The 18154-nt window shown below is 37.6% G+C and overlaps 1 protein-coding gene across 1 annotated transcript in view; it reads right to left on the bottom strand.

Moving 5' to 3' along the window:
• Positions 1–18154, bottom strand: part of ROCK2 (Rho associated coiled-coil containing protein kinase 2) — a 63085-nt gene that overhangs the window by 39022 nt on the left and 5909 nt on the right. Inside the window, 3 exon segments of the mRNA XM_009275577.1 lie at positions 2601–2861; positions 5754–5891; positions 11871–11971. Coding sequence (XP_009273852.1) covers positions 2601–2861; positions 5754–5891; positions 11871–11936 — 465 coding nt within the window. The 5' untranslated portion in view covers positions 11937–11971.

Genomic DNA, 18154 nt, shown 5'->3' with positions numbered 1-18154 from the left:
GATAGCTCAGATCAGGTGTTAACACTGCACCAGGTCTTGCGCAGCGTGCTGCAGGCAATGAACTGAAGCAAGAAGTATCCAGCAGGAGTCTTGGAAGAGCTTCAATGAGAAATATGTTGAGTTCTAAAAAGAGGAACACATTCCTTCTTTCAGCTAAACTGCCTGAGCTGAGGTGATAATCCCAAGTGGTAAACATCTCTTCTTTCAGTCACATCTCTCTGCAACAGATACCCTCTAAACCTGTGCTCTTCTAAAAGCTCAGTTAGAACAAGACAGCATGATGTACTGAGCCTGGCAGCACGAGCAGTTCCTGGCTCTACGATACCTACGAAAGCCAACCATGCTACTGTCTAGTTTCTTACAGAAAACCTGAAGTCTGGTGAAACCTGCCCTGGGCTACCTTATCATTCCTAAATACCAAAAGGGAACTACAATTCCTACTAAAACTTTGAGGCCAACTCTATTCTTTATTCAATTACAGAAATACTCACCTTGTTGCAGATTTTTAAAAAAGCAAAAAATAAATAAAAAAAAAAAACAACCCACAAACCCCAAAACCATCACAATTGAGTTACATAAACAGGCCAGTTCCTTTTATGTTGGAAAAGATCACTAAAACACTTAGCAATTCTTTTCCATACTGGTAAGGAGGAATTCTGCTGCAAGTGTCTGAACTGGCCTGGAAGACTTATGAGGACACTGAATTCAATTCCACAGCAAAGGTCAAAAAAGTCTCTCACCAAATTGCAGCAGAATTTTCCTGGGCTCTCAACAGCATAAGGAAGATGCTAATGTGCACAACTGCTGAAACAACTCCAAATCAGAAAAAATAAATAAGTATTGGGTAAGCATGTATTTTTTAGAAATCATCCTGCCAACATCAATATTATATTTACACAGCTGGGATGTGTTCATGTTTTGTAAGAAGTAGCATGAGATTTGGAGACAATCCAGAACCTCTCAACTTCTAAAGCTTCCTGTATAAAAAATTTTTGCCATTCCACTGAGTCTGAGAAACATGAGGAACTTAAAGAAGTTAATTTTTTAACAGATTACATTTTAGGAGATCACTGGTTCATTGATGATGCCCAGTCCAAACTGGAGCTCACTGTAACTCTTTACGAGGAATGTGCATGCACTTCTCACATTTATAAGATGATCAACCACATTTTAGTATTCCATTATTTTAACAACAACAACGAAAAAGAAAAAAGGAAAAAAGGGTTAGGTTCACCATTTCTGGGATCCCGAAAATAGCATAAGGGATCACCTTTTTTTTGTATATTTATTTTATGAACTTTCTGATGCTTTTTTAATTGTGTCTTCTGATGAACATCAGATTCCTGTAAGACCTACAGTCTATTGGCGCAAAACCAAGATTAATTTTTTTAAGGACTAATTAAGAGAACAAGTACTACTTTTGATTTTTTTCAGTTAAAGTAAATGCTGTCCCCTAAAATATAGGCAAGCAAATCATCAAAGTGGAGGTAAACAATCTATCTGCCTTTAGAATAACAACTACAGTATCAGCAAAACTAAATAGACTACTGAACCTCAATAAACAGCTGTATTTATACAATGAAGTTAATATATTGTCATGGGAAAGAAAAAACCCCTGACCAGAGACAGTACTTCTAGATACAGCCAAAGAGACATTAACTTAATGATGCTGCAAATTAAGTAGATTGCAAACATTATACCAAGCACTGCCTAAACAATACAGAAAAAAATCCAATACATTAAAGCAAGTAAGCTTAAAAGGATCATCCTTCCCAACATGAATACAGAAACCTTTCAAAGGCCAGGCAAATGATAACATACATTCATACAGAGGTTTTTTAGAATCTGTTACAAATCTGGGACAATTTTTCACAGGAAGAATATATTGTGTAAGTTACAGCATAACACTGTCAGGGAAGATTTTAAAAGTGCAAACTACAAAAGGTAGCTTTATTTTTAAGTCTCCTTTAATAATATAAGGCATTACATCCTGTTAAAAATAAAATATTCTTACACAATCTCATTAGAAAACTGTGTATTTGGCTGTACATGGTAAAATCTGGACAATTAAAATGTGTGACATCTTGATAAATAGCTAACATAAATTTTAATCAATATATCACATACCACTGCTGCCTTACTGTCACCTCATTTTAATGACCACTAGAGGATGCTATGAGAACAATTAGACACAGTAAAAAAAAAAAATAGGGACTGTTTCTTGCCCATAAAATAATTTAATTTACAGAAAAATGTCAGTTTATGAACTGTTCCAAGGTTACTAATGTTGAAACTAGGAGTTGTCTCATAAGCTTTTCAGACATTTGGCAAAAAAATGAACCTCAGAAATTCATAAACACACATGCTTTCAAAAATAACAAAAAGTAAGTTTACATCCTTCTTCCGTGTGCCAGAACAGTTTATTATAGACAAGGTTACACTATTTAAAGTATCCTTTTATTTAAAACTAGGAGACAAGGAACAGCTTTCCAACCAAGTGGACCACTTGATGGAATATTCCTTTGGGTATTATAACTCGTAAGAAAATAACCTCAGAATTACAGTTTTATAGATGATAAATTATTCAGCTGCATACTTACTTCATCCATTTTCATGCAAGTGCCAAAATCTGCCAGCTTCAGATGCCCATGTTTATCTAAAAGCATATTGTCAGGCTTCACATCTCTGTGTATCAAGCCCATGGAGTGAATTGCATCAAGAGCAAGAACAACTTCAGCTGTATAGAACTTGGCCCATTTCTCAGGCACATCGTAATTGCTCATAAGGTTTACAAGATCTCCACCTGGCATGTATTCCATTACCATGTACAAGTATTTGTCATCTTGAAAGGCACAAAATAGCTGCAACATTAAAAAAAAAGGAAAAGAAAAAAGAGCAATTACTTTTCAGAGACAGCTAGGAAAAAGAATAAAGCACTTTATCTTGAAGTTTCATCAAACCTGAGCATATATTTTCAAGACTGATGTAAAGTAACTTTATTTTTTGTATTCAGATAATCTACATTTTCTATTAATTATGACAGTACCTTGAAATTTACTGAACTTCAAAACACGATCATTTTCATTTTTAAGAAAGCGAAAAAGACTTCCTGATTATTTTAGTAGTATAAGCCATGTATGTATATCCATGTTTCCTGGCATTAAAAAGTATCACTGAGTCAAAACGCAAAACATCAAATCTGAGACATGGAGCATCATGTATTGATTTGAAAGTAGCTCAACAGTGAACAGCATCTTAGATTGTTTCTCAGTTTCATATATTACAAATCCTCTTATCTCTGTACATATGTAGAAAAACACTGGTCACTACTGATTTTGTCCTAAATCAACACGTATATTAAAACAAGAAGGAAAAAGAAAAAAATGTTCCTGAAGACAACTATAACATAATACAAAGAAATTATCCTTAACAATAAAGTAACGGTCTGCTTTAGATTGCAGCTAGTATGTTTCCTACTGGCATAATAGTGAAACTAAGTTTAATCTCTTTAAAATGTATTTCAGACCTAGAGTGCTGAAGTTTTAGATTTCACCCAGTGATTACTCGGTCTGAAAATGGCCCAAACTAGCAAAAAGCATTACTATCAAATGTTCAATGACTGGTGTGGAAAAGTCTCCGAAAGTCTCTCAGCTTATTTCTCAGGGAATACTGCTCCTTTACATTAAAAACTAAAATAATTCACATTTTTAAGTTACCCACACAAAATTCGAAGGCAATTGAAAAAAAGGATGAGTGGAAAGGAGGAAATCAAAAACAGGGAGTTTGTGGAGGATGAGGAACCATGAAAGGCAGGAACATTATTAAGGAGATTTGACCTTTAGATTAAAATTTATTGTGTATTAGTGACAGAAGACCTATATTATAAATAAGTATTTTAATAGATATATATTGCACTGTATTTGTTTTCACAAATGGATAGTACATACAATATATAATATGATAATGCATTTGGTCATTAAAATCTAAATTAAAATCCAAAATAGTCTCTGTATTCTCACATGTAAAGATATTAATATAACACAATAATAAACACCATCACTATGCCTTTATACAGCACTTTTATTATTGCTCTCAAGGGATTTCATCAAAAAAAAAAAAAAAAAATCAAAATTCTCTAGGGCTCTGGTTTCACTTGTTTTTCACATAAAAAAGAAGGCACAGAGAAGCAGTGTGATCTGTCCCAGTTTCTAGCTCAGAACAGGACCTACATTTTCTTAAAACCAGCTCAATGTCCTATCCCACTGGACCACATTACCTAAATATATCACACTAATACACTTCATCATAGAAGGCACAATTGCAACTACACTTTAGTTAATTTGCTACTTACAAATACACACACACATTTATATCACGCTTGCTACACTTTCCTTTGAAAATTGAGTCTCCTACATTTCTTGTTACTTTCAACTGCATGTGAAAAATAAAAATAATTCCAGACAACTACTGTCAATCGAGCAAAAACAAAGAACTAAACAAAAATCAATCTATTTGGTTAAGTATTTCTGCTGAATATAGGCAAGAACACAGAATATGCTCAAAAGAGCATAACACCTAAATAAAAAAAAAAACAACTTGTAAAACATTTCTTGCATATATCAGGTAAAGTGTTACGAAGAATATATGGAAAGCTTAAGGCCAGTCTTTACTTATTAAACATACAGAAGCATGGCAACGTATGTGAAAGCATTTACATGTATCAATTATTTAACGAAATGAAGTACTAACAATTTCTCTAAGCATATGCTTTCACTACTCATTTTATTAGTTGGTGCAATTTACCAGTTACAACAAACTGCAATATTTAGTACTAATTCTTCCCAAAGGCATAATTCATATTACAAACATGATGATGATACATGTCATGAGACAGCTGCAAGCAACAGTGTTCAAGACCAGCTGAAGAAGTCAACTCTCCATTACTTGGATATTACTTCTGAGCTGAGATGCAGTAACTGACCACTAAACAGAAGATGGTTTCAAGCAAACCACTGCTACAACCTCCTGCCTTGCGGGAGCCCAGGAGCGTGCACTCATCCATCTACCGTATCACAGCTGAAAAGACAGTAACTACTTAAAGCACTCTTAATACTAATTGCCTGTGATCAACTGACTGTATCATGAGGAAAGGCTGGAAATAATGTTGACATTTGTTTCTACATTTTTACAGATTTTTTCTTAGTTGGAAAGGTAACCTCCCTATTATTCCAAATAATTACATGGATATTTCAAAAATCTGTTTAATTCTGTTTTATGATGCATTTGTAGTGACTCAAATGTAAATTAATCTGGAAATGGCCTCAAGTTGCGCCAGGGGAGGTTTAGATTGGACATGAGGAAAAATTTCTTTACTGAAAGAGTGGTTAAACATTGGACCAGGCTGCCCAGGGAAGTGGTTGAGTCCCCATCGCTGGAAGTATTTAAAAGACACGCAGATGAGGCACTTAGGGACATGGTTTAGTGGGCATGGTGGTGTTGGGTTGACGGTTGGACTCGATGATCTTAGAGGTCTTTTCCAACCTTAATGATTCTACGATTCTATGACTCTAATCTACTCGCTAACACAGCCAAATACACAAAACTCTGTGAAATTGCTGTAAATAGGTATCTTTAAAAATTAAAATTGAACCTAAACTGTTATTTGAGTTTAGATGTAAATTCAAAACCAGCTCAAGACTGAGAAAGATTTATGGCTTTATTATTATTATTTTACTCTTATATGTCTTCCTTACCTGAACCACCCACGGACTGTTGGCAAAGGCCATGATATCTCTTTCTTCCCAGAAAAAGGCAGAATCTGATCTCTTGATCATTTCAAATTTACTAAGTAGCTTCATTGCATAAACCTTCTGTGTCATTTTATGGCGAACCTGTTGGTTGAGAAAGAAGAGAAACAACTTTTTTTAAAATGCCTTGTAAAAAAATTGAATACCAGCATAGTATATTTCTCCTACATGCAAACTACTTTTTGGGATGCGATGCCTCCAGATCTTCATATACACAATTTTCAACACAGTAAGGATTTGAGAACTTCCAAGCCTGGAAAGAAAAACCTAACAGCTGCTCCAAAAAAACATAGCAGAGGTGGAACAAGAAGGATGCCAAATGAAGGAAGATATGCCAGAGCCTGGCCAACTGCTGCAGCTGCCGCTGCAACCCCAGAAGAGGAGCTGCAGGGCTACGAGAAGGATGCACCTCAGGGCTGCGGGAGCTCTTCGGAGGTAGCTGTTTTATTGAAGATGCACTAATACAAGCATATGTTCTTCCTCACTATGGCTATGAGCATAAAAATGAGAGCTGACTCCAGTAGTCTGCCTACTCAAATTTTTGCTCTCAAGATATAGGTACAAAAGTTTTAGGATTAGCATCTTGCATAGTTTAACACTAACCAATAACATTCTGTACAGCTAGATCAAAAAAACCTCCAACCAAACACCAAAACAGAAACACGTTATTGGCATGCATTAACAACTCTATAAGCATGTATATTTTAAGATATTAACTATCAACCAGCTAGTGAAGGTGTCCTAAAAAAGGATTTTGAAAACTACCTCCCTCCCATTTACTAATCCCACGTGGGATCATTTACAAAGACTTGGTGGTACACCACAAACTACGCCATGAAGTAGAGCTTTTGTAATCCTGCTCAAAACCACAAGAAACACAAAGATCAGCAACCTCAAAAAGATACTGTTTAACTGAAGATGCATTTTCTGTGAAAGTTCATGTAAAGCTCTGCAATGTATTTAGTAGTTTACAATTCCTAAAATCGTTGTGTACTCTTGCCTGGGTGTAGTTAGTATAGCTGCCTTCGTTTACGAGAAAAATTGTCTCCCGCTACTCGGGAAAAAAAATTCTCGAGAAGTCAGCACAGCCTGAAGCAAGCTCATGCATAGGAGAAGCAAAGTAAACAGGGGCAGGGGGACCAGAAATCACAGTCTGTGCACCTCTCTAAGGTAGTGCCAAGAGGTTATTAGTTGGCTAAATTATTTCTTGAGAAAATTTCAAGATAGGTTGATTTTCTGTACAAAAATCAAGGAACCAAAGCAACAACTAGTATACTGGCACACCCAAAGGCTGAGTGTGTCTCGTCATGCCTTACAGGTGAACAGACCTACCGGTGACATTACTTCTTATATCACCACCATGGCCCCTGGAGACAGCCTATTTAGCTGCTAGCCACTGTGCTCTTTACCCAGAGCTATATTTGTACATACATATATTGGCTCATATAGCAGATTATTCATGTATTAAACTGTCATGATGTTTCAATTTCTTCCAACTGTTTAAATGAACTGCCAAATTTAAACTGCAGCTCACCAGGGTAACTCTCAAAATAGGTAGGAAAATCCCTTCATGCCATCAGCACTGAGTAACATGGCCTCGTTTAACTTCTGAAAATGCATTAAGAAATAAGAATTTCCCTCTACTCTGCTTCATTAATCTAAGACTTTCAAGAAACAAGTACGCACAAAATGCATCCATAATTTCTACAGCATTCACATCAGAAGACAATCTGTAGGCAAAGAAAATAACATATCTATTTGAAGTTATCAGATTGAGTATGTAGTATTGATAACGGTACCATCTCTTTTATGATAAAAGAAATTGAAGATCCTAGAGTGGAGTTGTGAAATGAACTCTAAGGTTTGAAATAATGACAAACATCCTAAAATACTTAATAAAGCCATATGAAATTACTACAGATAGGGTACCAAAGTTTATGTCCTGACAAATTTTCATGTAATAGACCACGACTGCTTTACTTGCATTATTACAGAAGTGTACATCAGCAGTGGCTGGGAACTAAACCTAATAAACAAAGCACTTAATGGAAAAAACTAAACCAGCACCTGTTTACATAGGCTATGACAACCGCTGGTTTGCAACACTAAGAAATCACATAGTAAAGACCGTCACCCAGACCATCCTTTACTACCCAAACAGAAGAAAGAGTTAGCCTTGCTTTAGTTCTCTATTCCAGTACATGATCAAGTCAGTCTGCTGCGTCACTGCAGTGTTACAATACTTTGTGATTAGACCTGGGAGAAGGAACTGAGGATATGTTTCAATTTCAAATCAAGAGGATTTTCCCTCAAGTGAAAACAAACAAGAGGTACTCAGGATGTGCTTTCATAAATTACTGTTTCTGCATGAACTGCAGGTAACATATTAAGCACCATAATTCAATTTTTCTGTCTGCCCTAGACACCAGTCACTTTTATCCACGGCACTGCATAAGCAAAGAAGCAATCTGGCAGCTGGCAATTATTTTCTTAGCTTTCTCCATCGCCACAGACGCAGCAAAGCCAGAGGCCAGAGCTCAAGAGCAGAGTTTAATACTTCTGGAGTTATAGGAAATTGTTTTTCCACCAAAGTCAGATGCTCAGACCAGAGTCATCTGGGGGGGGGGGGGGGGGGCAGAAGCGAGGCTTTTTTAAAAATCTAGCTGTAAGATACAACAGTAGAGAATGTGTTTTCCTTTCTTGCTAGAATCCAGAAAGCTGATCTCTCCACACCACTTCTTTCACATGAAAATGCTTTACTGGAGCAGAAAGCTTGGGCGAAACAAAGTTAAATGAAGGAGGTCATAGCTGACTATTTTATGCTATATGTTAACATACTCATTTATTTGGCTTGTTATATTTAAATATTACGAATATTTAACAAATATTTGTGCTACAAATATTTACACAATGTGCACAATGGCACACACTGATAACATGACATTCATGAATTTAACTCATATACTTAATCATGTTTTATTTACGGTTCTTTCTGTGTTTAGCCCCCACTGAAGCAAATTTCTATTTTGATCACAGAATGTGTTGCAGCAGAAAGCAGAAAGCTTGGGCGAAACAAAGTTAAATGACATAGCTGACAGCTGACTATTTTATGCTATATGTTAACATACTCATTTATTTGGCTTGTTATATTTAAATATTATGAATATTTAACAAATATTTGTGCTACAAATATTTACACAATGTGCACAATGGCATAAATGAAGGAGGTCATAGCTGACTATTTTATGCTATATGTTAACATACTCATTTATTTGGCTTGTTATATTTAAATATTATGAATATTTAACAAATATTTGTGCTACAAATATTTACACAATGTGCACAATGGCACACACTGATAACATGACATTCATGAATTTAACTCATATACTTAATCATGTTTTATTTACGGTTCTTTCTGTGTTTAGCCCCCACTGAAGCAAATTTCTATTTTGATCACAGAATGTGTTGCAAAATAATTTGATTACTGCAAATCTATCATCTGCAACTGCGGTGTTAACATTTTGAATGGAGTAGAAATAGATATAGCTTAGCTCAATAGTTTAAACTTGTATCATACCTTGTGAGGCAAAAAATCTAGGTATGTATGCCCTCATCACCAGCTAATATTAGTTCAGGTCTACAGTTCTATTTATTAACCCACCGCTTTTTAGCTGTAAGACTACATAGCATTATGACTTCTACTTATATTTTTACATTCCAGAAAAAAAGTGTTCTTTTAAATTGGCATGAAGTACAGAAGAGCTCTATATGGACACACAGAAGTTCCCTTCCAGTACCAAGCATTCTTAGCTTTTTTTATTTTGGGTCTTGAAGAACTTACTTAAAGAACAAAAAAACTCCATAACAACAACAACAAAAAAAAAACAAAAAATATCATTATATGACCAAGGTACTATGCATTTTACCATTACATATAATCATGAGGCAAATGAGAAGTAAAGTTTGCCTTCAGACCCCTCAAACTACCTAATTGCAGTACATACACTGAAAAAATCATCTCTACTTTAAAATTTACATTGTGACACAGTGAATTAAGAAGTTGTTTCCATTCTAAGCCAGAACAAATTAAGAACTTATATTTTAAATGAAATGTTAAAAAGAAAATGAAAATTATTTAGAAAACCCTTAAGTTCTTAGAAATATACATATGAAAACAATGTATTTTGATTTTTGAAGCACATTAAAATACAATTCTCTTGGATACTTCCAGTAGATATATTAGTGTGACATCCAAAAAAATGCATATGACTTCTGTTATTGGGTTCTTCTCTTTTTCATCTTCCCTCCCTAACAAACAGACGAGGAACTCTGCTCCTTACAACTTGATTCTTTGCTGACTTCCCATGCAAGTGCATGAAAAAGGAGCATCTCTATTAGTCACTACAAGTGAATATATATAATGATTAAAATGTCTAATAAAGACTTTTAAACAAACCATTTGATGTGACTGTCAGTGAAAAGACAAAGAGTAGACTGCTTTCTTACAAAGCTCCCTGCAGCAGCCCCTTTCAAATAGGTAAGGTTCTGCTGAAGGTTTTGTTTTTAATCTCTTGCCAGCAAGCATATAAAAGCATATGCAAGATACATATTAATTCTTTAAAGTCTTGTTCGAAAATTAAGATCTTTGGAAATACTCCTCTCCATAATTTATAAATTCTTCTGGATAAAAACAAAGTGCAAATGACCCAGAAAGAAATAGGGAAGAGAGCGCTACATTCTCATGTTGCCACACTTGGATGAAGTTGCCTTGAAAAATGAAATAAATTACTAAAAATTGCTGATTAAATGTTGTTAACTGCCACATGAATTACATCTAAACTTGCAAATTACCCATGAGCCACGCAAAATAGTGTTAGGCTAGTTGCAGGGGTTTTCTCCCCAGTTCCAACCAATTTCACCGATACTAATATTGAAAATGCAAATAATTTCATAAATGGATAATAAATTTATCGCCATTATACGTTGTGTACCTCCTATAAGCACTTCAGAGCTAAGACCCTGCCACATTGCTCAACAAAACTCCAAAACATCTTTGTATTTTCCAAAATTGCTGTACGTTACAAGACAATATGATTTTCCCAGCTTCCTAGTGCAAAATTAGCACAGAACAGTAAAATGTCAGTTCCATGCCAAAAGGCACAAGGCAAAAGGGTAATTTTTGTTGCCTTGTGGTAACAAGGTAACAAGCTTCAGTTGCTGCAAATTAGTTGCTCCCTTTTCCATTGACTTGCTTCACACCTCTCTTCCTCTAAAAATTCTTACAGAGAAAATTATCATGGATCAGCTGATATGCAGTTATCTGTTAGCTCATGATAACTTGCCCCAGTGTTTGTATTCTCAGATTCTATTCGGAGCTTACATTCATAGCGTATTTCAAAACTGACATATTAATCCACCTTATACATATGTTCACATTTTTGTGCTATTTATCACTTCCCTTGGAAGTCCAGGGAAAATCAAAATTAAATGAAAAGCAGCCTATGCATGATACACTATGTTACTTTTTGTATTTTGATTGCTTCTTTTTTAAACAGAATTTCTCTGCAATATGAATTTAAAAAGTAGTCCCATTCTTACAGTAGATATTATACAGGATACAATGTTGAGTGGACAATGTTAAGAAAGAGTCTTAAAAAAATCTTACATGAGTCATACCAGTTAAATACAATGCAAGCATCACAATTATAAGAGCAACACAAAATTTTTTTGTTGCACTATTAGCTTGCCCTTTCATAGGAAGGTTTCAGATATTGTCATACAGTGATGCTTGCAGCCAAAAAAATTTAGAATTGCCATGAACTGCCTTTTCCACTTTGATCAAAGGATAGCAAACTGTTTCCCAGGTCCTTCCCTTCCAACCCATCATGTTTCAAACTCAGATGTACTGTTTTTACTATGCACAGAAATGACCTCACGATACAATGAAAATAAGACTTATTCTTTATAAGAATGCATTTTTAGATATAAAGCATGCAAGACTGGGGAAGGTTTTGGCTAGAGGTGTAAATCTGTCTAATCATTAAATCATTACATTCTTACCAGCTGCACTTCTCCAAAAGCCCCTCTTCCAATCACCTTAACAACATCATAGTCTTCAGCTTTCATTTGTAAAGCTCGGATTTTTTCCACAATCTTCTCATCTAAAACAAATCAAATAAAAGTTATGATAATGCATGTATTAACAGAACACAAGAATTTTCTCTAACGTTTTTCATTTAGAGTCAAAACAAGCTATTTTTATTTAAATGTTTAGAGCCGCCTTGGTAATTCTTGAAATCTGCAGTCGCAACTAATAGCCCCTTTCATTATTGTTTGGAAACCATTAATCATCTACCTTTAGCTGTAACAACTGAAATGTCTTTTAGGTTTTGCTGACTCTCATTTCACACCTCTAATAATCATTTACAAGTTTACAGGAAGACGTGGGTAAAGAAAAGAACCAGAGATGCCTACCTTGAATTTTCAGACAACTATTTGTTGCCACCCCCTGCGCTGGCAGGATGCACTGACACTCCATTGATAATGCAGGAGTGTGAAGTACCTGGTACACACAAAAGCACTGCAGGTGCAACCTGCTCCTACACACCTGGAGGGTTCAACAGCAGTCAAACGGCGAGGAATATAACTCAATAACCTTTGTGTACAACTTCAGATCATGTAGAGATATGACTTCAGATCCACTCATTCATTCCATATGAAATATTAATTCAAGTTTACATATGTTTATGTAACTGCTGGCCATCTCAATTTTTAGTGTTCACTGCATGGGTAGTTCTACACTTTTTAAAATTAGGTCTACAATGCTCTGTTCAAGTATCCTCTGGTGCAATACTCTGCAGATACGCTCCGTTTTTCAGTATTTTTCTTGTTGGCAGTTGTGGGAATCTGTAAGGGAAACCAGTGAAATTCTGACCTCCAACAAATTCTAAAAACGTGCAAGGTCCTAGACTCTTTAATTTTGTAAATGTAGCATACTAGTGAATGCATTTCTGGCTAAATGCATTTTAAAAATCTATCATTATTATTACAAGGACAAAAGATAATGGGAGCAATGAATGGAATCCATGATACTGGAGGTAATCTTTCTTAAGCATGACAAGCTTTGACACTGCTCCCACACATGCTTAGAGGAAGAACAAAACAAAGCAAAACAGGTTGGCTGGAGTAAGACCTCTACCAGGGAAGAGCATGAAATTGTACGAAGAGCTGTGGATGCTTATATCCAGAGAGGAGTAGAGGTGTATATTGTGAGATCCCTGTTTAGGGTCAAAGACCGTGGAATTTGATCCCAAGAAAGGCATTAAAGGGGATCTCAGATCTGAATACAGGAAAAAAAAAGGATCAGAGGTACAGTTAATTCAGTATTACATTAAAGATGACATTGTCAGCAGGGAGTTAATGATAACGAACATCTAGTAAATAGTTTAACCATTCCTAGATATTCATGAAAAGCAGCCTGGCAGGCTGCAAGCAATCCAGGAGATGCCTGACCATCAAGAACATTTCTTTTGACCCAAGTGAGCAACAAGCCCAATCAGGGAGGCACTCTGATCTGTTACTCACAAGAAAGAACTGGCCAGAGGATGACAAAGTCTGTGGCAGCCTTCGCCGAAGCAACCGTGAGATGGTGGAATTTAAGACCCTGAGAGAAAGGAGGAAGGAAAATAGCAGACTTTGGACTTCAGGAGAACAGACTACGGCTTGTTCAGGGAACTCATAGGCAGGATCCTGTGGGAAGCTGTTGTGGAGGGTAGAAGAGTGGGTTGATCTTCAAAGATGACATGCTCATAGCACAAGAACAGTCTGTTCTGATTAGCTAGAAATTGAGCAGGCATGGCAGAGAGCCAGTTTGGCTGAACGGGCAACCTCTGCCTCAACTCAAGCACAAAAAGCGAAGGTTTGGAACAAAGAGTGGGTTGATCTTCAAAGATGACATGCTCATAGCACAAGAACAGTCTGTTCTGATTAGCTAGAAATTGAGCAGGCATGGCAGAGAGCCAGTTTGGCTGAACGGGCAACCTCTGCCTCAACTCAAGCACAAAAGCGAAGTGGCAGAGAGCCAGTTTGGCTGAACGGGCAACCTCTGCCTCAACTCAAGCACAAAAAGCGAAGGTTTGGAACATGGAAGCAGGGATGGGCTACCCAGCAGGAATCTCCCAAACATGCAAGGATGGAATTGGGAAAGCCAAGCTCAGCTGGAGTTGAAACTAGCCAGGGTTATGAAGGGAAACAAGAACCATTATAAATACACTGGCAATAAAAAGAAAGAATGAGGCAAATGTGGGGCTGCTGCTCTCAGTGGGGTTGGGGTTCTAATGCCAAAGGACATGGAGAAGGTCAAGGTACTCTATGCCTTTTTTGCCTCAGGCTTCACTGGCAAGCTCTGCTCACAGGTCTCCCAGCTCCCTGATGCTAATAGCAGGGTGTGGGGCAGTGAAGTATCACAGTAGAGAAAGTCAGAGTTAAGGACCAGTAAAGCAAACTTGACACACACCGGGCCATGAGATGACACAGGATGCATCTAAGCATGCTGAAGGAGCCAGTCAACACCATTACCAGGCTGTTCTCTATCACCTTTGAAAGGTCATGGCAACCTGGGGAGGCTCCTGATGACTGGTAAAGGGCAAATGTCATGTCCGTGTTCCAGAAGGGCAACAAGGAGGATCCAGAAAACTACAGGCTGGAACAGCAGCCTAACCTTACTGCCCATGATGATCATGGAGCAAATCCTTCTGGAATCCACTTCCAAGCACTTGATGGACAAGAAAGGATGGGAACAGCCAGAATGGATCTAAAAAGGACAAACTGTTTCAATAGCTGATTGCCTTCCAGGAGGAGATGTCTGTCTTGGTGGACAATGGGAGAGCAGTACATATTTCCTTTCTTTCACTGTAGCATGACTTTCAATACAGCATCTCAGAATCTTTGTAGCCAAACCAGGCTGACATGGATTGCACAGAGAAATTACAAGGTGGGTGGAAAACTTGCTGGGGTCATGGTCAGTGGTTCAAAGTTCAAAGTTGATGCACTGGAGGGCAGGGCTGCTCCTAAGAGGGACCCAGACAGGATGGGTAACTGAGCTGACAGGAACTTCACAAAGTTCAAAGGCAAATGCAGAGTCCTGTACATAGGATGGAACGACACCATACAACGGTACAAGATGGTGCTCACCAGCTAGAAGGCACCTTGAAAAAGAGGACCTGAGAGCCCTGGTGGACAACAAGATGAACAAAGAGGAACGAACAGCAAGCCTTTGCACCAACTGCATACAAGGCTGTGTTGGTAAATGCATAGCCAGCAGGTTGAGGGAAGTGATTCTTCCCCTCTGTTTGTCACTTGTGAGACTACATCTGGAATGCTATGTCTAGTTTTTGGCTCCTCAGTGCAAGAAAAATATGAAAATATTCCCTAGCTTAATGGAAGGTCACCAAGATGCTTAGAGGGTAGGATCACATGATGCTTATAGAGAAGCTGAGAGAATTGGAATTGTTCAGTTTAAGGAAGTCTAAATGGTTGGCCTCAACAGAATGTGAAAGGATGTTTTACTTTTAAGAGATGCAAAGTGAAAGGACAAGAGGCTCCAGGCAAGTTGGAACACTGGAAATCCTACTTTGTAGGAAAAGAATCCCTAGAATTGGTGAATGGGGCAGACTGTCCGGCAGAGCTGCAAAACCTCTAACTTTGGAAATTTCCAAAATTCAATTGTACAAGGACCTGAACAACCTGATCTAACATCAAAACTGGTTTGGCTTTGAGCAGATAGTTGGACCAGTTGACCTCCAGATGTCGTTCCTAACCTGTGGAACACAAAAGTGCAACTGAAAATTTCTTCTTCTGAGGAAAAGATTAGGTAAGAAGGGGAAGGGGAGAGATTTAAAGGAAAAAAAAAGTTAATAATAATCAGGGAAAAGAGTCTGCTAGTAAAGTTGTAAGGACAAGGCAATTAAAACCTCAAAAGTAGACAAAACTGCTACATTCAGTGTACCGATAAGACTGTGAAGTAATCCAGCGTGTGCACAGGAAAAGGAGTTGAGAGAATGCTGAGGCTGTTTTTTTACAGTGAATCATGAAAGCTTAGACAGGAAGCATAGGACAGCAACAGTGCTTCACCCACACCAAGTTTATTATTTCATTCATTATGTGACCTAATTTTGCAGTTTGAGAAGGGAAGACTGTGCTTGGAAGCTTACTTAATTGCAAATCAGAAGCTTTGGCACAAGACAAGGAGGACAAATTCAAATTCACAGGAAGAAGCAGTAGAGAAGGAGTATCAGCAAATTTTAAGTCAGAGAGAATGTGTAATTACATGTGTGAACACAATGTTCACACATCTCACAAGGGAGGGGAATCACATGAATTTATTTTCAAATGTTTCTGAGATGTTTCAAATGTTTTCAGATGTGTGAGATGAGATGGCAGGGATTTAAACATGTTGAAAGAGTAGGGTGTAGTTTTACAGCTCCATTATTGGTCAGAAACTCACAGGAATACTTCTGTGTTCAAAATATAATACAGAAATTATAAACAATTTTATACATATAAACAATACAGCTCCAGTGAAACTGTTTAAGCATTAAACACTGCAGTTAAGCAATGAAAAACCCAACAATATATGAAGTAAGCAAATGAGATACCAACTGAGGAGTTACCAGTTTTATCATCCCTGTGAAATGCTGAGGATGGAGAAATCCTACTTGCTCTACTACAAGATTTAATAATCTTAGTTAAAAACCATAATCATCATCTAGGGATGCAGGTGTTGCAGAAGTATCAGTTATACAGATGGATTGTCTATTTTGTCATAAAATTTAACAGATACGGAACAGATAATCAAAGAATGGAACTAACCTGAAACAAAAAACAGGCTGCAAGAAGGCAAGCTCAGAGAAACCCTGAAGCAATGTCGTAATTGCAACATCCTGGATCAGATGATTTAGTTCATATATCACATAACATGATCTAATTCAAGGTGCAGGAGGCCTTTCCAGCACTATCCTTTTACTAGACGACTGAATTTTCAGAAGGTTTCACACACAGGAGTTTGTACATTTCTGGTATCTGTATGCACAGATACCACAGGCTGTATCTTACAGCCTCATGAATTTGCAACAGCACAAAGCCCAACAAAAGAAAAATGTCAGGTTTAAGGGAAGACATTACATGGCCTGCCCAGCCCCAGAATATAATGGAATCTTATAAAAATATTGTGACATTTGAGTAGAAGTCCTAAAATGTGAGAATGTCGTCACCTATGATTCAGGTTTCTTCTGTAACATAAAAAGGACCAGGAATGCTGGATAGCAAGAGTGTTTAAAGACAGCTTTTGATTTACTACTTGAAAATGGCACTGTAACCTTTAAACAAATGAAGCTTCACTTTCTGAAAGGGCAGAGTGTTTGGATCAGTCACTGACAGCTGGCAGCAAGAATGTGGCTGAAGGTTACAAGTGCTTGTGAAAATGGAATAAGTACCTGACTAGAAGAGTAAAGGGGGGTGGGGAGGAGGAGAAAACCAAGCTTTCCTGCTCTTTAAGGCAGAGGCGGTGTGGGGGGGAAGTTCATATCCAGGTTATTTTCTTAAAAGTTAAAAAAAAAAATGTATATCAGACAGTTCTGGGGTGTGTATATATGATGAATAAAAATGCAAGGACGTGCAATTTTATCCCCACAGACCAGACACAGTCAGTCAATGAGTGCTGCTACATTAAGTCAAAAGTTGCTGCCCTAGGCAAAAGTCTAGCCAGAAGTTAAACTGAAGTACAGCCAGGAAGTGCTGCAATCCCACACCCACCTAAAAACAAACAAAAAGCACAACAGTAAGACTGAAGTAATTAGAGGTGCATACATGATATCTGGTCAAAGGTGTGTGAGGAACAAGAAGCTGCTGAAGACCTTGCAGAAGCAGCAGAAACTTCAGACAGGCTAGCGTCCCCGTGGGTCCCCCCCCCGAAAAGAAAGAGGAACGCAAGATGTATTTTGTCTTCCATAGACAAGCGGAAGATAGGGAAACAGAAAGCAGCAGTCCTCTGACTTGCAGAGGACACATCCCTGATTTAATGAAAGTAAGCCTGATGGCAGAACTCAATTGCTTTGTATCTCGTATTTGAGAAGTCGTGGCAGTCCGGTGAAGTTCCCACTGACTGGAAAAGGGGAAACATAAACCCCATTTTTAAAAAGGGAAAAAAGGAAGACCCCGGGAACTACAGGCCAGTCAGTGTCACCTCTGTGCCTGGGAAGATCATGGAGCAGATCCTCCTGGAAGCTATGCTAACGCACATGGAGGACAGGGAGGTGGTTTGAGACAGCCAGCATGGCTTCACCAAG

Source organism: Aptenodytes forsteri, unplaced genomic scaffold (genome assembly GCF_000699145.1).
Source record: "Aptenodytes forsteri isolate BGI_AS27 unplaced genomic scaffold, ASM69914v1 Scaffold94, whole genome shotgun sequence".
Taxonomy (NCBI): Eukaryota; Metazoa; Chordata; class Aves; order Sphenisciformes; family Spheniscidae; genus Aptenodytes; species Aptenodytes forsteri.
The sequence above is the reverse complement of the archived record's forward strand: the minus strand, read 5'-3'. Positions and strand labels throughout refer to the sequence as shown.